The sequence below is a fragment of the Enoplosus armatus genome, chromosome 17 (assembly GCF_043641665.1).
Source record: "Enoplosus armatus isolate fEnoArm2 chromosome 17, fEnoArm2.hap1, whole genome shotgun sequence".
Taxonomy (NCBI): Eukaryota; Metazoa; Chordata; class Actinopteri; order Centrarchiformes; family Enoplosidae; genus Enoplosus; species Enoplosus armatus.
The window spans coordinates 13,372,176-13,395,349 of record NC_092196.1 but is presented as its reverse complement, the minus strand read 5'-3'; the positions used below and the strand labels follow the sequence as shown (position 1 = coordinate 13,395,349).

General features: G+C 44.4%; 1 protein-coding gene across 1 annotated transcript; it reads right to left on the bottom strand.

Moving 5' to 3' along the window:
* Positions 1 to 9,508: 9,508 nt before the first annotated feature.
* On the bottom strand, positions 9,509 to 22,002 carry LOC139300100 (cdc42 effector protein 4-like). Its single transcript, XM_070923087.1, has 2 exons — positions 21,819 to 22,002; positions 9,509 to 12,643 (listed from the first exon to the last, which is right to left on the bottom strand). Exon 2 carries the CDS (start codon positions 12,508 to 12,510, stop codon positions 11,455 to 11,457), a length of 1,056 nt encoding a protein of 351 aa, XP_070779188.1. The 5' UTR covers positions 12,511 to 12,643; positions 21,819 to 22,002; the 3' UTR covers positions 9,509 to 11,454.
* Positions 22,003 to 23,174: the final 1,172 nt, after the last annotated feature.

Sequence of the window (23,174 nt, the reverse complement as noted above, 5' to 3'; positions counted from 1 at the left end):
GCTCATCTGTCGGCATCGGTCTGGACTGCAGCCCAGAGCAGCCACTCACACACGATCTGAACCAAACCCTCTGACAGCTCCTCTCAGTGGAAGAGGGAAGGAGGAGGTAAGGATGGATTGATACACAGAGATCCAACAGCATGTATTACAAATCCACACATGCGTAATACACACAATTAGAAAAATCCACAAATTCACAACCATTTTGGTTTATGCAACAAGCCTTCCCAAACCACAAGATCTACCAAAACACTCTCCCTGACCTTAAAGCAATAATTTATGAGAAATTTATCACAATAAATGCCTTTTTTTTGGCAATAATGGTTGGTCAGTCTGTCGGTCAGTTGCTCCACCACTTTGGTCCAGACTGAAATATCTATTTGATGAATTGCCGTGACATTTTGTACAGACGTTGTCCCCAGAGGATGAATGAGTTTGGTGACCTGACTTCTCCTCGATAGCACCACCAGCAGGTTGACATTTTTGTTTTTATTGAAATGTCTCGACAACCATAGGATGCATTACCATAGGGACATGTACACACGTTCATGCTTTCATGTCCCCCGTCAGGAAGAATTTTAATAACTTTGGTGATCCTAACTTTTCATTTAGTGCCAGCATTAGGTCAAAATTTTAATATGTCCAGACTGGTTTATGACCAATCTGCAAAACTAGTGCCATTCCCATCAGCCTCAGCTGTACTTTGTGTCGTAGTGCTAATTAGCAAATGTTAGCATGCTAACATGCTAAACTAAGACAGTGACCATAGTAAACATTGTTAGCATGTTAGATTGCTGACATTAACATTTAGCACATGGCTGTAGACCCGTGGTCTTGTTCCTCTCTTTTCATGATTCGTATAATGTCGTAGTGATAAGTTCATGTCGGCTTATAAAAGCTAAGTACGGTCCGGTAGGTTTTTTCCATGGACAAAATCTTTGCAAGAAATGATGAAACATTATTAGATTGGAATAAATACAAAACCTTTGGGTAGTTACCGTAAACAGAGATAATAATTGAGCACAAACAGAAAAGCCTGTTGCCACAGAAGCTGAAACTTCATCAAAGGAAAGGAAAAATATATCACGCTGTTTGATTGTGGAATGATATCTTCCAAATGCGCAGCATAAACAAAATAGCAGCCACCGCTTATCATAAAAGATGTGTCCAAAATACCCATAAACCCCAGATCTTGCAGATTATCACGTTAACCTAACTGCAAAACATACTAAAAAGAAAACGTCCTCCCCCAAAAATGCCAATGTTTCACACATCTGTAGGAGGGCACAGGAAGAACAGCTTCATCTATACAGCCTACAGCATTAGCCTACACTACTCCAGCAGGATTCCCACCCACTCACATCCCAGCCTAACCTCGCTCTTCATCCAGAGTGATGAGAGATGTTGGGATGTATTGTTATGCTTTATGCATTCCAGATGAGACCTTAGCCTGTTCCTCCACCCATGTGAGTGTTTCAAAACATGTGTTCCACTCAGTTCCTATGTAATGAATTTCACCCTTTCACGACAAAAGAAAAGTCGGGTGTGGTCAAAAACAACGAGCAGCGTTACAAAGAGAGAACAATATCTAGACATTTTCAACTTTTTAGTTTTTTGTTATTGTCATTTATATCCTATTTTTTCTTTTGAAACAAAAAAAGCTTTGGAGAAGAAGGACTATAAATAAAAGCCTCAGCCGTCTTTCAAGACCAAAAACTGAGGTTTAGGATGTGTAAGCGGAAAAATTACATTAAATCCCGGCCTTGGCCATATGTTGTAGGCAAGTGGTGAACTCAGGGAAGAAAATATAGCATGGCAGCTTGGATTGAACTCTCCACTTTTTCAGAGTTGTGGGGGATGGGCTGGAAAGACTTAATTGAAAACAGGAGTTGTTTTAATATTTTTCCATTATAAAGTTACCCTTTCAAAACAATTACCTGGGCTCTCGTTACAGTGGGCCTACAGTTCAGCTTCAACCTTGTTAAACAACCGGGCTCCTGCAGGACAGAGTGTCAGTCTTTTGGGCTTAATAACTAATGTATAGTAAAAACACCACAATTATAAAACATGTGTTGACCACATACACAAAAGCGAGCACAAGCTGGAGATGCATGTTCATTGAAAACAGTCGCATATTTGAAGCCACAAACAAAATCCCTCTCTGCTTGCTCTCTCTTACACACAGAAACTACACGCACAATCACAATGCAGCTGACAACCTGAAATGCCACTCTGGGGATGTGGGGGTTTTCCGAGGAGAATATTTAATTCACTGAGGTCATATTTGGGTTTGTAGATCTCCCAGTCTGTAAAAACTACACACGTGGTTGTGGGAGGAGGGAGTAGGCCGCGCTGGCCAAGTCCTGAGAATCACCAGACTAACTACAGTGTAATTGTTGCACAACGCATGACTGGAAACTTCATGGAAAACTGGAAAGTCTGTGGTGACGGTAAATCTGTTTCACCTCTCACCATCGTTTCCAAATATCTCTGTGACTAATAATCATAATAAAAGTGAGTTTCATTATTGAATTTGACTGTCTGTGGTTCACCCACTTAGAATTATAATGAGCTGTGTGAGATTATCAGTGCCACAGTAAAGGCCGGAAAATGACCAGTGCTTAATTCCCAATGAAAATACTGGTGACCAGGAAATTCCAAATTCTATCAGCAGTTCTTTCCATTGAGTAGCCTTTCCTCTGTGTGTGTGTGTGTGTGTGTGTGTGTGTGTGTGTGTGTGGTGTCTGCTTGAGTCGCTGTCTGGCTGGCTCTCTTCCTGCTGTGAGAAGTGATGGGACAGGCTGCAGACGACAGGCAGCTGGATCGACCATAACACACACACACACACACACAAACACACACTGCAGGCCACCCCAGTCACACCCAAGGCATCCCAAGCACGCAGGGCCAGGCACTCACACAGTGGTCTCTAAATATGCCCACGGCTCTGTGGGTGACTCACTCTCACTGAGCATGTCTGTGTGTGTGTGAGCATGGGAACATATGTAAAAGGGGGGGTGTTTGATAGTGTTCAAAATGGCAGCACTGTGCGGTGCTCCAGATGTAGAGTGTGTGCTGGAATACTTAGGTTACACACCATATGTTGCTGATGAAGGGCTCAGTTAACAATGAAGATTAAGAATGAATAGATAGAGCCCTGACAGTGGGCCGAGTGTCTCTCCTCTCTCCTCCCATCCCAGGGGCCAACAGCACGGTGACCTCACCCTGCCTCCACCCCAAACACTCGCCCTCCAACACTTCCTGGCCGGCCCAAAAGCAGCAGCACAGCTGGAGCATGCAGCAGAAGAATAGTGGGGGTGGGGGGGGGGGGGTGGGGGGGTTGTGTGATGTGGATGATTACTTAACCATTCCTTCTCTATTTTGTTCCATCCTGCTTTGATTCACGTTTTGTCCAACCTCGCTCTCGCTCACCAAGTCGGTCAAACACCCACGTAAGCACACTTGCATCCAACACACACACATACACACGCCCCCACTCCCACAAATGTTGAGGTTTTCACTGTCAACATGACGTTTTTTCTGCAGAGTGTGGTGTGAATGAGGCAGCGCTTCGCTTGAGATGAATCTGGTACAACTTTCTCTCCCTCTTTGAGCATCCCCGCGAGCTGTCGATCAAAATAAACAGCTACAGATGGAAAGGGTGGAGAGGGGCTTTAACCAGGCTTTACCAATGCGAGGTGCACCGCCAAAAGGCAATCGTCTGATGCAGGAAAAGCCAGGAGATGGCCTCATGTTCAGCTGCGTCTTCCGAGCTCAGAGCCAGACACGCCTCGACATCGCATGCAAGGCGTCACATTGAGTTTATGTTTAAAATAAACACCAGAGATAGATTTAAATGTCAAGCCTAAATCCGCCCAGAAAGAAAAAAATATCTCATGACAGATGTGAGAATGTTAAGGTTGTTTAAGAGATCAAATAATTGCGCCGTGCTGTTTTTGACACAGCCTTTAATCCAGCGTTTGAGTGAACATTTGCATTTATAGCACGCATGCCTGCAGGACGGTGGCTGCTTGTATAAATGACTACCACTGCTGCACTGTCTTCTTTTCTGACTTCTGTTATTCGACATACAGCAGAAAAATGTATGTGGTTGAATATGTTATATGTGCTAAATGTAATTATTTTGAACTTTTGAATAAAAGTGTTTAATTGTTTTATTGAAGTAAATTGTAATTCCAGCCTAAATCAACCACTGAATAATGAGAGAAAATAAAATAAACACAACTCAACCCAACAGACACACAAACACACACAATACATCTGTTTTTTGGTCTGCTGGCTCTGATTGGCTGTGTAATCTCGGAGGAGGAGGAGGAGGAGGAGGAGGAGGAGGAGGAGAGTCAGAGCCTGGCCGGTAGGACGGTGAAGAGAGCCAGCGTCGGCCGGACTTTTCCCCCTCTCCTCTCCAGCTCAGTCCTGAGGGAACCATGGCCAGAGGGAGGGGAGCCTAAACTGGATGACGGAGTTGTTAAATGAAGGACCAACACCCAGTACAGTGTGTTTTAAAGTCCTCTCTCCACATGGAGCTCTGGGATTCTTCACCCTAGTGTTGTTTTCTATCTCTACACACACCCTGATTTATGATGCTGTTGAGGTTTGAGGAAAGTGAATGAGCCTCTAAGCAGCTGCAGTGTTTTCCACTAGTGAAGTGGAGGTTGCGTATAGAAGTCGCATGAAAACAGGAAGGTGATAGACTGTAATGGAAAGTCTGTGTGATTGGCTCTGCCAGCGCTGATATTAACGTGTGCACTATGAAATCACTGAGGTTCAGCCCATGTGAACAGTGGACACTGTGTGTTTTATAAAGCTAACAGAGGAATGTGCATAGGCCTGAACGCAGCCCTTCATCTCACCCGACCAAGTATGAAGTAAGAAGTGAATGAGAAAAAGTTTAAATACCCTTTAGCATAGCCCTGGAGTCTAAAGTAGTTTGAGGTCATGTCGTAGCTATTGAGTTCCATATCTTGGTATCCCACTTGCTTATAAGTGCGAAAAGCTTCAAAACTTATATCTGCTCATGTAGACTTTAATTTAAAGAACTTTTTGAGAATGTAAAAGGCGGAAATTAGTTTGGAGAAACATTTAGAGATGTTCAGAAGTGTACTTTCTACATGCAAGGCTGATATATATTGAAAATAACTTTAGATTGCTGAAGAAAAAGAGGTGCTGAATGCAAGAAATGTGTTGGACAAAAGGAGCCACTTATTTCCAGATTATCGTCAGGCATCAGTCTCTGAAACCGTCCTTCAGTTCCCTCTGCCCCTGCAGTCACTGGGTGGCACTGGCATTTCTCATTATGTCGGGAGAAAGGGAAGATTAAGTTGAAGAAGGACTAGAAGGTCAAAGTTTAAAGCTGGCCTATGGGAAGTGACCCTTTGTGATCCCTCACTTCCTGGTCAGCTTTAGAGCATTTCGCTCCACAGTGGGCACGCAGTGTCTACCAAACAAGGAGGGTATTGTATGGACATACAGCCTCTGTTGGGACGGCGCCAAGTCCATGTTGGCAGGGGAGTAGCCTCACTGTGTGATCAACATCTAAAGTCTAAATCTTTTTTTTATCAATTCTGGGTTCACTGGTATCACTGATAATTGACTGTTCCCACCAATGAGCTGCATTCAGAGATGAACAGAGAATAATGTGTTTTTTTCTACATGTGGAAGTTTAGGATTTTGATGTTTAGAATTCTACTGTGGAGGATATGGTTTGTGTGTGGAAGTTCACATTTCACAGCAGCCTAAAGGTGTGGGTGCACGGAGGAGTGTAGTATGTGTGCACACTCCTTCCTGTGTCAGCCAGCCGTGGACGGGCCCTGGAAGGGAAGCAGCCTCTGGCAGAGAAGAGGGGGTAGAGAGCAGCAGGGCCCCCAGCCCCATCCTATGTGGTCATGGCTGAGTGCAGGCCAGGCCAGACCTCCTGGGGACACACACGGCTGCAGAGGAGCGCTCTTCTCTTCAGCGGAGTGAGACAGGGTTAGCAGAGCACCGTGCAGACAGAAGGAAAGAATGGAAAATGAAGGGATGAATCATTGTTTCTGTGCTTATGGCAAAAATGAGTCCTCCATGTTCAGATCTTAGTGCTACATGCTGGATTCAGAAAGTGGGACAGCACATCTGAAGACTCATGCTGGAAGTTGATTTTATGATTGACGACTACATGTTGAAATCACTACTAAAAGAAGAACACATCAAAACGTACATATATTGTTCCAGCTGCTTGTTTGTTCACTCACAGCATAAAGAACAATAAAACTTTGTCGAATGCATGGTTTCAATCTGCTGACTTGCAGGCGGATTTAGCAATTGTGGTTCTGTTAGATGGAAGAACACATTTTAACGCTAAAGATTTGAGTCTAACCCAAAGAAGTTATGACACAATCTCCAGATTCATAAAGGAAACTGCTGGTTGCACAACAACTGGGGGAGAAGACTTTCCCATCTAAGAAAGCCACATTCTGACATACCTGCAACAATATCTGAGCGGGAGGACTGTATTGATGTTCGGCGGATGGTTTTTCACTCTGAAGCTGTTTAAGGCAAGGACACCGGAGACGTCTTGTGCGTCCTCCCTGCTCCTCCTCCTCCCACCACGTGTGTGTGGTCTCCTGCTGCCGGCCCTGCAGCTCCAGAGTTTAGAGGTCAGGAGGTCAACACCGGGTACTGGAATGTTTATGTTCGCTGCTCCTGTTAACACCAATATCCGTAGCGCTGCGTCTCGCACTCCTGGAGGAATACCTCGGCCTATCTTTGAGGACACAAAGGGGGAAAATAAATGTTTCCTAATGATAACGTTTGTTAGCTTACACTTTGTTTGGTTACTTGGCAGATTGAACTAAAGGCAGATGTTGAAAAGGCGAAGATATATTACTCTGGCAATAAGTGTTGAGATTTAATCAATAAAAAGACAGCCAAGGAGAGATGTCTTTACCAAATGACTAACAACCTTTATCTCAGCAGAATGAAGGAAAAGACTATTAAGGATTTTAAATAAAAACATCAATATATGCACTGACACATAGCAGTGAAGACAGATCTTACTCCCAGGAAGATATATTTCTGTCTCGCTTGCTTAAAAACTGAACTTGGCACAGTTCAGTTTCTATACATCTTCTTATGGGCGGGCCCATAAGAAGATGGGCCCCCCCCCCAGATAATGGGCATACATTTGGTCAGAGATATGTGTATCAAGGCATGGGAAAAGATATCTGGATGGCATCCAGGTTTTTGTTTTCATTCGCGACCACAAAGACACAGTTGGGGCTTTCGACCATCACACTCGCCTTCCAGTTCTGTGCCAGCAAACAACTCCACACACACACACACTCACACACACACACACACACACACCACACCCACACACTCCCCCATCTCTCCTCCCCCTTAGTGCAGAACTACACAGCAGAACTGGCTGTTTGTTTATGACCCATTAAAAAAAAGAAAAAAAAGGACTTGCAAAATACTGCTGCAAACATAAAAGAAAAATGCTGGAGCTGCTTGGGGAGTGGTCTGGATCTTTTTTTTTTTGGTGGTGGGGGGGCTCACACACTAACGTGTGTGTGTGCGTGGGAGGGGGAAAGGGAGCAGAGCCAGGCAAAGGGCGGTATATGAACAATTTTGTATTCTTTCTTTTCTCCCCACCCCCACTTTTTTACCCCCCCCCCCCCCTCCCTCCTTCAACCGCCCCCTCCCCACCTTCCCTTCCCCAGTCCCCTCCACCAGCAGGTTGTTTAATACTTTCCAGATTTCTGCATGCCGTCGGCCTCCTGGAAGAGTTGCAAGTCTGCTGATGGAATTTGGCGGAAAAGGTTGTGGGTCCAGGCAGGGGCTCCTGACATAATAAACCTAAGAGAATGAGCGCCTCCCATTGGTGGCTCGAGTAAGAAAATACGATTCTCAAAGAGAGTTGGAAACCAAAGGGAAATGACATTTGACAGCCTCTGAAGCCGATGAGAAACTACATCCAGGGTGTTTTAGAGGGAGAAACAGCTGCAAGGCAGACTCAGATTACAATGAGTTTCTACGGGGGGAGGGAGGTGAGCTGAGCCTCCTGAACAAATCTGCCGTCTCCGGTATCAAGTTCAAATGTGAGGGACAACTTGAACAGTTGTGTTCACATCCTGCCTCTGACTACAAATCATCCAAATAATCTCATTCGACAGTCTCTGTGATGAGTTAGAGATTTGTTTCTGGCAATTCTTCTTCTGTAGACACAGTGAAAATACAATGAAACTCATACATCAATATGATGATTTGGAGAGTAAGATGATATAGAGATATAAAAAGATCAATTTACAACCCCAAAGTCATATCAGCCATTTCACTGACACACCCATCACAGATGTGAGCCTTGTACGACCACTAGGTGGCAGTAGATAACAAGACTTAGACAAAGGGATTTGCTGCTTGGCACTAGAGCAGCAGCATCAGCACAAGAGACATATAATTCATTTAAAAAGACTTTTCGAAACAAATGCAAAAGTGGTGACTAGTGAAGATTTAGTCTTTCCTTCTCAAGGAAACAAACAAGAAAAACCTCACAATCTCTAAAAAGAATAATGACTTTATACAGACAGAGAAAAGTAGGATCAATAACCCCACTGGTTTGTATTGACCACAACAATCAATATAAATGGCCTGTTTTTACCACAAGTGTAAGAATAATGACTTTTCTAGCCCTCTAGCAGATTGGACACTGGCATAATGTGACTGTGAAAAACTGAAAGTGGAAGGAGATTAAACATCCCCCGAAGTGGAGATGAAAGATTGACTCGAAAAAAGATACCAAAGAAGAATGGAGCGGCGTTTTCCACATGCAGCTTTAATGTGGAGGGGCGCAGGGCGAGACCTTGAACTGTCTGCACCGCGTGTTAACAATACAGAGTGCACTGAACTTTGACCGAGCCGTGAGGGGCTCCACTAGTGTGTGAAAAGCCAAAGCATGGTCTGTAAAATCAAAAGTGACAGAAGAGGTCTGAGTCCATGATGATGAGCAGGATCCTAGTCTTACGTGACTGCCAGACTCATCCATCCTCCAATCAGCAGGGTGAGAAGAATTACCTGTCATCACTGTTTATGAATGCAGCTCTGCAAAATGATAAACTTTTCCTTCCCCCATCCATCTTTCACCCCTCCTACTGCTGAGAATATAGCTGCTCCATGGGGGCTGCAGCAAGAAGAGCTTTTAAACTAAGCCTTAAATTTAGTCTCTCTCTCTCTCTCTCTCTCTCTCTCTCACACACACACACACACACACACACATTTACTCCTGAGTCACCACATCATTCTCGGCTTGTATAGTTAATACTTAAGAGACACATCCAAACGGGCCTCAATTGCTTCCTTCCTTCCTCTTCGGGGAGAACCAAAGAATAGTGACAGGAAACAGAGAAGGCACTCAAAGAATTCCTTTGTTAATGCAGCTGATTGAGTAGCACTCCTACTGCATTATCTTCTGAGACAAACAATAAAATATGCAGCAACATGTTCAGGATTTCTTTTATTGAAAAATATAGGTTATTTTGGATAATACAGAGAAAAAGGGCTGTAAATATACAGTGAAAAAGACAGCAGTAAGGCATAATATACAACATTATACAGAAAGGGCAACACAGACGACTTCCCATTCGCACAAAATTGTTAAGAAATCACCTGAATATATTATGTAGTGTTTGAGAGATTGGAAATATAAATATCCAGTTATGCAAATTCATTATTTTCCTTTTTTCCATCACATTTTATTTTCACACTATTTTTTTAACCTAGCTGAAACGCAGTCTTAAATTCCAACAGCGATTACCCATTCAGAGAAGGAAGTGACAGACAGATTTGACAGGCTCTCCCAAAAGTGAGCTTCACAACTAAAAAATAATTTTTTGGCTAGAAAATTATGATTTGGCACATCTGTCAGTTTCAGTTAAGGCAGCGAAATCAATCAGCGCAACTGAGCCTGAATACTCCTGGCCACGGCTTTTAATGATGCAAGAGATACAGTCAAGCTGCAATGACTATGCAACTTGCATAAAAATCGTCTCTTAATGCTCTCGCATCTATTGCTGGCTGTGTCTTTCTTTTTCCATCCACTCTTCAAACAGACATAACCCAAACAGAGCAAAGATAAAAAAAAAAACAACAACAGGTATTAAACACCAAATACTAGTAGTGTCTGGTTTAATTGTGCCTGCTGGTGCACTGATTTTTCAATAATACATCCCCTAAAGTAGTAGTGGAAACCGTTTTTATACATTAAGGCAGCCCCTGGACTAATGAGGATCTTTTACACAGTTCAGTTGCACCACTGCAGCTGCTCGGATGTATGAAAACAAGGAAGGAAGTGGTTATCAGACACTTTTTCAGTTTCACCTCGAAATGACTATTAAATGAGATTAGAAGGAGGAAGATGGCCAATTCACGTCAGTTCACAGTAATCTGCAAACTCATCATCATCATCATCATCATCATCATCATAGTCATGGAAAAAAGAGACAACAAACACAGTGCACAGTCCCCCTTTCCAGTGTGCCACACACTTCTCTTCACACCTCTGGCATCCTGTAGTAACACCATGCTTTATAGTCAATGCAGGCCAATGTATCTCCATTAGCTTTACAACCCTGCTTTTTTCTTTTGTGTGGCGCTCACAGTGAATTAAAAACTGAAGACAATTTTGGTTTTGGGCTTTGTGGTCCAGCTTTACAGCAGGAAATGGCAGCCTTTGAGCAGCGTCACAAGGACCCTGAGTTACATACGGGAGAAAAACTCTGACAGATCTATGGCGCTTTACAATGATATCTTCAGATAAAAGAGGCTGAAGGCAGGGCTTCACACTCCAGTGCCAAACACAGCCGCCTTTATTGTGACAAGATACCTACCGGTGATGCTGTGGTGACAGAGGCCTTCTGTTCAGCTCAGGCCTCTTGATGTCTCGCAGCCAGAGAGAGAGAGCGAGCAAGAGGAGAGGCCAACCAAATGAAAAAAGCACATATGACACGTCAAGTGAGAGAGAGAGAGAAAGCGTGAACTGAGCTTTAGTTATGGAAAGTGTTTTTCCAACAAAAGTTTCTTTCTAACCCGTCCTCCCTGCGTACTTCTGGAATGTTCCATATTCAAAAAGTGGCTGTTCTTCCATGTCAGTTCCCTCAGAAAGGGAGAGACGGATTGACAGACAAACAGAAAGTGGAGGGTAAGGCTCTCTGACAGATGGAGTTTGGGCTCGTCCTAAAGGAGCAGTCACTCTCTCCTTGCAGACCTACAAAGCAGGAGTCCTCTGTCTTCTTCACAATTTCATTCCCACAGTAACCGACAGCAGTGTCGTATTTCCGTTCAAGTGCAAATCCACACTGTCAAAGGACTTGCTAGTTTTACATAAACCCCTTCCAAGTCTCAATCCTATTTCTTTCTTTCTTTTTTTCTTTTTTTTTTTTAGAAGGCTTGGGAATCTCATACGCGGATCTCGTCGTCTTCATCCTCCAAGAAAGAGGAGAAGTTGCTCTCCTCCTCTGGCGGGGCACTGAAGGTAGCGCTGTCGGTGTCTCCAGCATAGGTCTGGCTGTTTGGTTTCTCATCCAGGGCAGCAGAGCCAGAGCTGGACATGGAGCAGCTGTCTAGATGCTGCAAGTGTTTGGGCCGAGTCTCTGGAGTGTACTCTGGGGTGTAGGGCCCCCCATTCTCAGGCCCCAGATCAATAGAGCTGCCTGGATGCATAGAGGCCTGCTGCTGCAGTTCTGCTTCCTCTTCCTCAGCCTCCATCTGCTCCTCTGTGTCCTCATCCTTTTCTCTCTCCACGCTGTCCTCTTCCTCACCGTGGGTGCTGAGAGGCGGCGAGGCGGGGCCCTCGCTGCTCTTGCCCTCCTCGTAGCCGAGATCGTCCTCCTCCTTCTCCATCACCCCCAGGATGTCACCCAGCATGGAGGGTCCTAGGTCGACATGGAAAGACATGACTGACTCGGCGTGCTTCATGCCACCTCCGTAGTGGTGGGAGCTCTCCGGAAGCTCGGTCAGCTCACCAAAGCTACGCTCTTCCAGCTCCAGGAAGTGAGTAGCTGCAGCTGCACCTCTCCCATCCACCTCCCCGTGCAGCTTCAAGGGACTCGAGGACAAACTCTTTGCCACCATACTGTCCCCTCGGTCTTCATCATTGAGGAAGGGCAGAGACATGGCATTTTTCACATAGGTGGGTGACCCACCAGGGACCATCAGGGCGTTGTCCCTGTGCTGGTCCACTCTGGTCACAGACTGGGAGCGTTTGCTGCTCCTGAAGGTGCGAGAGAGGAGGCCAGGCCGAGGAGAGCTGGGGTAGGATGTGGTCTCAGGGGGAGGTTCCCCTGAGCGGGTGCTGAGGAAGGACGTGTCTCCGAACGCATCACCACTGCGGCCTACATGCATGGTGTGGCGGAAGTCACCCAGTGGAGCACTGATCATCTCCCTGGTCAGATCCATGCGTGAGCGGCGCTTGGTCTGGGAGGAGCCAGACACGAGCTGTTTTAGGATCGGCATGGTGGCTGATCAGCTGTTTTCTTTAGCACAAAGATGCAGGCGACCAAAAGAGCTTCCAAATCTTGACTGTAAATCCTTGTTAGAGACCTTGGATTGAATATTGACGCTCCTCAATTGCAGTCAGCCTGGGAGCCTGAAAAATTAAAACAGAATAAATTACACCGAATATAACTTTGCTGAAATGAATCCTTCAATTAAAAAAAAAGACATTTTAGGTAAAAACATCTGTCAAACATGAATGTGCAATCAAAAAAGAGACCATATATGAACCCACCCACTAACACAGAAAACGTGGTCTGTAGCATCTCCATGCCAAACACATTCCCTGATGTCAAAAAGAAACATTACATAAATCAAACAAGACTAACCTAAAGACACCTATTTACTGCACTACGTCCAGATTACATCCTGCATAGAATATTCACATTTGGCTGTTTAATCATCAAGTAAATAAAAACATTTGTAGGAATTTCAAATGTTCCACTAATTACAAGAGCTGAAGCTATCAATTATGCTACTCCATAATGATAAGCAGCACTCAACCAACTTCACTGTGAGATGACCTCTGAAATGCACTGGAGGAAAAAAACGACAGGGAACACCACAGGATTCTGCTTTAAAACTGCATTATAATTGAAAGCAAAACACCAACCACAGACCAACATGAATCTGAGAAGGTTAGTTGAGTGCTGCCAGTGATTTTCTGGTGCAAAGCTCGACTTAGACTGCACAGCGCACAGTATATGACCAAAAACTAATCTTCCAGCCAAATAAAAATTCAAATTAAACAAGCATCAGAGAACATAACACCCCTCTCAAGTGGGTATGCTATTCAGTGGCCACAGGAGCATTGTTTTTGACAAATGTATATGAAATCGTGCTCAGAGAAACGAGAAATGAGAGACAATATTCCCCAGTGTTTAAGCCCCTAGAGGTCTGTGACTGACAGTTGATAGGAAACGTGTTTCTGCATTATTGAAACATGCAGCCCAGACAGAGGAAACCTCACCACAGGCTGCCAGCTAGTCGCTGCCGCTTCCTCAGGTGCCGCACTGGAGGACAGGAGCAGGGTGTCTTATTAACGATACCTCCCAACATATAAAATACACATGAAAAGAGCACTGCCATGGTGGTCTGCAAAATTAAGTGCAAGCTGGGGTTTTTTTGTTTGTTTTTTTTTTACAGACAGACATCAAAAACACATGCACCTCTTGACTTGTGGGTGGAAAATCTCTATGGTTACACATGAGCAGGCCTGAAGAAAACGCTTACCTTGCCGTCTTAAGCGAGCACCTCTCCGCCGTGCACATAGTGCCTCTGTCTTTGTTTACTCACGCTAACACAGGAAGATCATTAAAAACAGTCAGCGACTTAACCTTGACTTTGGATTTCTTACAAGCAAGCCTTCAAAAGATATCCAAGTCAGAGTTGTTTTTGGTAGAAGTGCCGTCGGGAGACTTCAGCTGTTTAATGTGGCAGGCTTTTTAGTGCATTGACCTCGTTCTTCAGTCTCCACCCCCCCCCTGTCTTTGCCAGCTGAGCCACTACTCCTCTTCCTGTTAATGCCCTCACCTGCTTTGGTTTCCATAGAAACACCCTCCTGCAAGCAAGCAAGCAACAGCGTTTCCTGTCTGCAGAAGGCTTCAGGCTTCATATGAGCACACAACACATGGCCTCCTTCTGTGTGTCAACCTCGAGCTCAGACAATGCACCCTTTTCATCTGATGTCTGCTATGTCTTCACTCATTCACTCCATCCATGTTGTATGTTTTTTATTGGTAAAAATGGAAATGACTACAAAAATATCCAAATGTTCTGGTGCTGTAGGCAAGGATGTAGAGGAATCTATATAGAGGGAAACATACGATTGCTGCATTTTTGACTGAAACTTAGACATGATGTGAAAACTTTCCATAAACTCCAAATGGTTTTATGCCAAAACACACAAACACGGTCACTTTTTTTGCAGAAAAGTGTTTATTATTGAAGCTGCATGTTCTGATTTGTTTTTTTGGGAAATAATGAGGGGGAAATAATTCACACCCAGCCAAAAAACAAAGTTTTTTTCTGACTAGTTGCTTCTGGGTGGCATAAACAGATGAGGAAAAACAACCAGCGGATGAAACAAGGGGAGATGGAGAAAGCCTGCTTCCCACCCCTCCCTCTCCCCCACCCCCCCAGGCTAGGATCAAACTGAAAAGCTCAATGGTGCCCATTGCCGGGATATGGGTTCTTCATCAGCTGAATCTAAATCAGATCCAGGAAGCTCTGCAGCAGCACAGGCCTTCAGCAATTACATCAAGCTTGATTCACAGCACTGCCACATTTATAGCTTAGTGTGTGTGTGTGTACACGTGAACGAAAAAGTGGAAAAGGGCCTGAGAAGGCAGCAGTTAGCGTGGGAACTACGGGATCACAGCGGGGGGGGGTTGACTTTATAAACAGACTTTCACAACACTCGGGGTCTGGCTGCAGCAGAGCCCCACCGGAGACACAGAATGTGGGACAGAAACAGACGGGACGAGCAAACCAAGCACATCTGCATCATTTCATTCTGACAGCGACTTCGGACGCCGTTTACAAGTTTCTCAAAAACTCACACACACTGCACACTTCTCTGACCTACAGACCTTGAGCCCTTTGGATGATATGTGATTTTGAAGATGACGGACCGGCCTTCATGTGGTATTTCTCAACTGCTGAGTGAAATGCAGCAGTGCATGCATGCGAACACTCTGTGATAAACTTCAGCACACTGGGAACGTTTCCAAACCACCGCCGATGCTGCTTTACTTCTCTCATCTTTTCACATCTGTTTGGGTAAATGATATTCCCCAAATGTATTTACGCCATGGGAATGTAATGTTAGCTCTGTTTATAGATCACATAACTCAATTATCAATATAAATACCTTTCCCGGGTCTAAGGAGGGTTCTAAATCCGCTTATATATATCATATGGTTATAGCCACTACTTTGTGGGAAGAAAATACACACCCAATTCTTCTGAGGGAAAAGCACAGAAATAACGTAGGAAGGATGTAAACAGAAATGGGGTGAAAAAAAGGGAGCGTTAAATCAGGCCGTAACCTGAGTATATTCACTTGGGAGAATTTTGTATCTCAGAGGAAATGCTGCAGTCATTTCCTAACACTGTAGAGAGACGCTGCCTGCAAGGAAGTGAACCAACAAGCGTAAGCTCTGACTCAAAAATCACCCCTATAAATATCATTTAATGTTTTACATCTCAGCAAAAACACACACACAAAGAAAACCCATCAGAAGACTGAATTTACATGTGTGACAAAGACTCCTGTTCATTCAACATTAAGAAATACTGACCTCCTGGATGATTTGTCTTCAATGTAACTTTTCACACACACACTCACTCTCAAACATGACTAATGGTCCATTTCCCTAATTGAGTATTGATGCATCTCCTTTGTGCTTAATTCGCCCAGTGTGTATTCTACTGTCTGGCAGAGGGTGGCTGCTGCAGTGGTGGTGGTTGGGGGGGCAGGGGGCTTTCTGTCTGCCTCATTTGAAGGCACTGACCTGGATGGACGACTGCATGACCTGAGGGTGAAATGACATTAGGGGTTGGGAGGCCACATGCACCCAAACCTGCGTGAAAAACAGGGACTGAAATTGCTGGTTTCCTCTGTCCTGTTGGCATCTCAAACTGTTCTGACGATCACACCATTTGCAAACATCCCATTTGTTGGTGAAAATCATTAATTCCCATATGTTTAAGTGCAGCAGTACCAAGAGGCCTACAGATGTTCAGTAATAGGCTAGCACACGCTCGCACACACACACACACACACACACACACACACATGTTCCAGTAATTAAGCAGACAAATGGCCTCTAAAAGATAGGTATCTGCCATGCAACTCAGTTAGCAGAGCTGAATATCTCATTTAGGAAGGAGCAGCCCGGGGACAAACAGTGGAAATCACATTATCTCTCAATCACAGACAGACAGGGAACAACAGACACCAAGCCGATGCTGCCCTTTGAGATAAATACAGCAATGAGAAAACACACTGCTCTAATGAAAAATTACAAATAAAGCCCTCCTACTTACATAAAAGACAGATTTAGCGGTTGCTTAAATGGCACTTGAAGCGGCTGTTTTGCTTGTGGTGCCGTGGATTCGGATCAAGTTGTTGACCTACAGGGTATCTCAGAGTGCCCTGCTGCCCCGCCACCCATTTTCCACCTCATTCTCCACCATGCAGTTCCAATAGAGCAAGAAAGCCCTGGGCTCATTTTGATCAAAGTGTAAATCCTCTGTGGTCTAAAGAGCACTGCAAATCCTAAATGTGTTACTGTGAAATGCTGAACATGATGGGGGAAATGCCCGCCGTGCTAACAGACTGTGACTGCGCCAACGCTGGCCTGTGTGCGTTTGCATCATTTTTACTATTACTTACTATTTCATCACTACTTAGATATAGAGCTGAAATGATAAGTCGATTGACAGAAATTTAATTGGTCACTATTTTGATAATTGATTTTAGTCATTTTTAATGAATTTGTCCAATGTGAGGATGTTCTGCTTTTCTCTGTTTAATATCAGTTTAAAAGGAATATTTTGGGGTTTTGATTGTTGATCAGACAAAATAAGACGGTTGAAGATGTCATGTTGGGTCCTGGGGACCTGTGATGAGCATTTTTCATTATTTTCTGGCATTTTATAGACGATAAATTGATCATAAAAATAATCCTTAGTTGCAGCCCTAAATAGACAAATAATCAAATCAGGAAATCATTTACACAGAGACACAACTACTTTTCAAAAAAAGCCAAAATTAGATATGTCCTCGATAAGGAGATGAATAAAACACCTCAAGTCATTTAATTCCTCCAAAAACCAAGAATAATACATCTGAGCACAGGAAGGAGAAGATAAAAGGCCTGTCTGTGTGTATTTCTCAAACACAGACAGCAACAAAAACTCACATCAGAGTTTTTTGCCGTCCCCTCTCGTACCTGGCAAGCTGGTGTGAGGCGGCTTGTTATGCTAATGTCACACCTCACCCAGCAGGACACTCTGCTCAGTAAGGATCAAAGCACAACAGATTTTTTAGAAGCTTTCCTGCTAATAAAAGTGCCTGTAGGGTTTTTTTTGAATTGGCATTCATATCAGTGAGTGCTAAATCTGTAGCTATCCTTGGATCAGTGAGTGGAATATTTGAGGTAAGCAGCTCAGGCTGGAGGAACAAACTCACAAGACCTCAGCACTGTTTAAAAATAGTGGGAGCTGCATTAATGGAGCAACACTTTAACACATTAAACCAAATATAACAGTCTCCATTAGCTGCACGAGCAGATCCGACAAGCTAGCGAGGAAAAGTGATGGACAGATGATGACCAGGACAGAGCACAGACATTATAGCTTTCAAAAGAGTCCCGACAGCCAATGAAAGGGTTCCTGGCAGAGAAAAGGCCTGCAGCGAGTCAGCTCGACGTGGACCAGCTGACCTCTGATACCCGAGAGGAGGCGACTTGTCTCTTTTACATTTACTGCCAACACAGCCTCCAGACACAACACTCCATCTCTTTCTCTCCGTCCTCCGCTTTGATGAAACAGCCAGCTTTTATTACAGACACAAACAGCGGACGGCAGACAAGAATGCCGGACTCCACTTCGATTCAAGAATGAAGAGTATTCTGTGGGCTAGACAAGACTGATAAACATCATTTTCACGGATCCACAATGCCTTTTTAAACACACAAACAGTGTTGTCTATTCCTGCTCTGTGCTATCGCCTCTGATCTGAATGAAAGTTACAAACATGTGACTGAACTTGCAGCCAGCATGGCTCAACATCAACGTCATCTGCTGTGTGCTGGGCAGGCCATCTAAATACAAGCGGAGGGTGGGAAGATTGGCACCACTCCGACATCTAGAGTGCCTCAACATAATCAGAGAGAAGAAGCAGAAAAGCAGGAGGACATTGGCGATATCAACAAAAGAGCATGCCAGAAATAACCACTTAACATTATTTTGAATGTTGTAGGTAATGAGACATGGCTACAACTTCCCCAGCTCTTTTTATCCTCACCCAGCTGGCCCTGCAAGGTCAACGACCAGCTCCAGGTCATTAAAAACAGCCCCCGTCTCCTTAAAGACGTATGAGGGCTCTTAAACTGCGTATGCACACAGAATCACAAGAATATGATTAATTACCACTAAGATAACCAGTAACCTCAATGCAGCAATTAGCCCGCAGCTTCTCAAAAGCACAGCTTACACAGGCTTAGCCACACATGGAGGAAGTGTTTCGCGGTGGACCGTGTTAGCGTGTTAAGGGGTACGTCCACAGGAAGGGCAGGGAGAAAATAAGGCAGTAAACCCTCCCATCTCTCCGGAAATCTACTCAGCCTGCCCTTCCTGGCCACTCAATGTAAACAAGGCTGTCCTCCATTATACTGTATGACTGATGGGCTAACCAAACAAACACGACTCATATCTCCATCAACACAGTTTTAATAACCTACAGTGCTGGGAACTGTGTGTGTTCAACAACAGGCCTAGCTGGAACATGTATCAGTATATGGAGGTTCAGTCCTAATAACACAACCGGATCTTCTCCGCAGCAGAAAGCGGAGTCACAGCTGATGACAGCTCCGGCCTCGGGCCCAGGTGTCCGTATCATCGCCCAGGACAGACCGACAGGCAGACCTGGCCAGGTATCTCTTACAAGCTGCAGAAGACGAGCCGAGGTTACATTTTGAAAGACTCGAGTGGAAACCTGTGCCCCTCAACGGAAAGAATGCAAAGAAATTATGGGATCCGGAGAATCCTGCTTTAAAGTGCGAGAGTGATATAATTACAGGGTCAGAACAGCAGAAAAGCAACAAAATGCACAGGCTGGAGAGAAGCCAAAGAAGCAGCCATCGAACAGAGAACTCCTTTCGTCAAAGGTTTTATCTTAAACACGAGAACTGTGTATGGCAAGTGTACTGGGGATGGATTCTTTTTCAGAATTTAATATCCAATTAAATAGCCTTGAAGGGTTCAAACAGAGACAAATGATTGACTTTACTGTCAAAAAACACCAGAGACTTCTGGTCAGCCATCATGACATTTGCACAGTTTAAAATGACAAACCCTTGCAACGCTGATATCAACTCCATCCAATATTTACAACTAGTGACAAGGAAACAAGATGGCAGAAAAAGAATAAACATTTCCTCCAGCTCATAGTACCAACCCCGGCCTACCGGGTCACAATGCGGCATGCTGGGTAAGACCAGAAAACAAAGCCGCCAAACAAAAGACACAGGAACAAACACAGCATTCACACACTGACATATGAGACGCTGTGATGTTGGTACAACAAGGTTATAAAAAAAGGTAGTTGGCAGCGTACTAATGAAATGTTTTTTTTATGTCGCAAATGATTTCCATATATTGTTCACTGAGAGAATGAAAGTTTTCTACAGCTAGTAAATTTTCCAGGGAGCTGGGATTTATATTTAACATTTGCAGGCCTGCGGCAGTAACTAACAGCAATGACAGCGACCCAACGTGTTACTTATGTCCTGTCATGTCCTCTATAATAACCCAACAGTTCACTATCACCATCCTCAGAGGCATTCCAGGAAAAAAAGAAAAGAAATAACAGTTTATATTGGTATTTCCTGGAATGTGAAGGGGCTGGACTGGACACACACATTGCCTCAAATGAGCACACAAACTTCAGACATGTTCAAACATGGACGCAGGACTATAAGCTCACTGGCCACAAATAACACACTATAAGTTGCACTTCAGCGCCACCACAGAACGACTTGGAGCTGCTGATTATCTCTGAGATGAAAGTGAGGCGCACAAACCTCGCTCACTTTTGTAAACTCAATTCTGAGCAGGTAGCGTTTCCTGGGCTATGAGCCAGCGAATGCTGTCTACGCTGTGCTGTGCCCAATAACAGAGTGCTTGGCACAGTGTCCAACACCACACCGGAGGAAGGATAACTTTCACCTTCAGGCACTAAACACATGTCTCCTGCAGGCAATTAGATGCTCTGTAATTTAAGAGACAGAAGAAAGTAGAAGAACCTGTGCAGGCTGGTTAAAAATGTGTCGCCTGTTCTGAAAGGCATTTCAGAGGCACTTCAGGGGGAAAAAGTAAACAGGCTCAGCCTATGACACATACATCTTGGCGATGAGGCTTGCTTGTTTGCAGTGTCGTCAGCCTAAATCCATCACAGCGTCCGGGCAGAACAATTTGACATCTCACAAAGCCCTCTGCCTGTTTTGGATAAGACGGGTCAAATGTCACATTTTAAGCTACAAAAACAAAGAAAGCCATCCAATTTGCCTCACAAGCAGAGACCTCTGACAACATTATCTCCTCAAACAATTGCTGAGGAGTTCTTATCAGTATGGAGGCGGTGATGGAGTGACGGCCTACAGACCTGAGGCCCTTCACCTGATTATTATCCCAGTCAAAATCAGACGTCATTGTGACACCAATGCCAAGCAAACTGAGCAGGACTGCCAAGTCAACAGACTCTTGGTATATGTGGGTAATGAACTGGACAAACAGGACAGGCGTGCACTGCATGCTGGGCCAGAAAGTGTGTGATGTGGGATCTTTTTTTAGTCTTCCGATCATGTAAAAGCCATCAAGTCAATGTGGGCCAATTCAACTTCCTCTTCTACCAAAAGCTTACACAAATGTTTCAAAACACATCAGTACTGAGAAGCATTAGTACACGTACATTACAGTCACTGGATAGGCAAAGCAAATCAAAACGTCACCTAACAGGCTTGGCCTAATTATGAATATTTTGAAGCTCAGGCCTGCGAGAGTTTTCATTTGGACATAAGAGACAAGTAAAAGAATAAGAGATGAACGCATCAATCCTAGCTTCTAAGCATCCCCAAATAAACCAATGTTATGAAGACACTGATATTGTTGCCGAGAGGCTGCAGACAAATAAGCTCGGTTATTCTCGCGACACACACAAAGAAAAGCTTCAGAGAGTAAGAAAGACTTCTCTCTAAGTGTCCATTTGGCAGCACTCAGTCTCCTCTTGCATTCATCATTGTGGGGTGATTCGATCACGTTACAATAAAGCTCTGATTCTGGGTGGGTCAATGGCAGGAGAACAATAAGTAGCTGACCACAAAAGCGTCAGCCGCCTTGCAGCGCACCGTGCGCTCCACTGAGCCGCTGCGTGCCGCCGCGCTCTAAAATACATCTTTCAGCTGCAGAAACAAACGCGACGGTACGTTTTATGTGGTGAAGTTTAAGTGCAACTACAGACATTGAAGCGCGCACACACTTACCGAGCATCCCATTCATAAAGCCGGGTGCTGCTTCACTTTTAGGCCCCCAGCAGGTTGACAATGGGGGTGCGTTCATCAAACGGAAGGAGACGTAAACCGCTCAGATCAACTCCCGGAAATCCAAATAACACTGTTAAACACACAGATCTCTCCTTTTTTTCATAGAAATGTTACTGTTGCTGTCACCGCATCCTCAGAGGCGGTGCTGCTGCTCTGAAACGCAATAACTAAAGTCACTACAATGCCTCCTGCCTGGTGCGCTTGAACACGCCCTCTTTACATGGCCCCTTAAAGACACAGGCTGCCGGCAGGGGGCCACTCAGACAGGCTCAATCTCATTTCCTTCACTCTCATAGGCGGGGTGTGTGTCATGAAATCTAATGACACAGCATGAACAAGAAACTAGGGAAATAAATCACACTAAAAACTCTATTTCCACCACTTCGTGATGTTTCGGTGTTGTGTTTGTGCTCCTTCACCTTCTCTTTGTGATATTACTTTTTACTTGGCTGAGGATGAAGATTTGATGTGTCATTGAGAGGGAAGAAATGCATGGTCATCCTTAGTGAGAACACCAAACTTATCAAAGGAAGTAGGAGAAAATAACATCCTTTTCACATTACATTACATTTGTGAGGAGATGCACACAGTGTACCTACTGTAGGGGAGACGCCTCACTCATTTTATATGGTGGATAGAATACACAAGCTAACAAGGCTAACAAGTAGGACCCAGTATATCATACTACTATTATATTATACTATTATACTATATTTGTCAAATTATTTAGACTTTTAGGAAAGATATCCAAAAGCTTTCATGCATTTCTCACATTCTGGGATTGCTGAGGACCTTTTGAGTGAGGAAACCATTTTGTTTGCATTTTTTTGACCATGTGTATTCCAGGTTGACCAGCTTCCCTCTGTCAGTGTCCGCTCATTAGTACCTTTTGCAATGGAAATGAGAGGGAAGCAGCCGTGGTACAGCCCAAGGCTGTGCATGCTCACCCGGAGCTCAAGACAAAGGAACGTGTGAATGGTTGATAATTATCAAAGGGCAAAAGTCACTCTCCTCCACTACCTGGATAGAATGACTATTCACTTTTGTCTTTTGCAGCCGTTTCGTGGTGTGAGCATATCTGCCCATGTAACGGGCTGCATGTGTCTGTCACACACATTCAGTTATTTCCTGCCTTTGGCCATGTTCCCAGTATGGTCTGTCCCACCAGCTGATGGGAGAACAGGGATCTTTATGATGAGGATTCAACCGCAGTGACCTTTTGTCCAGGATCAAGCTGCTTTTCAAATGTTCACAAGTAACTTTTTTGACATACCAATACTCCAAAAGCGGTGGAAG

Coding starts and splice junctions, on each gene's coding strand:
- LOC139300100 (XM_070923087.1), bottom strand. CDS start 12,510: ATGCCGATCCTAAAACAGCTCGTGTCTGGCTCCTCCCAGACCAAGCGC.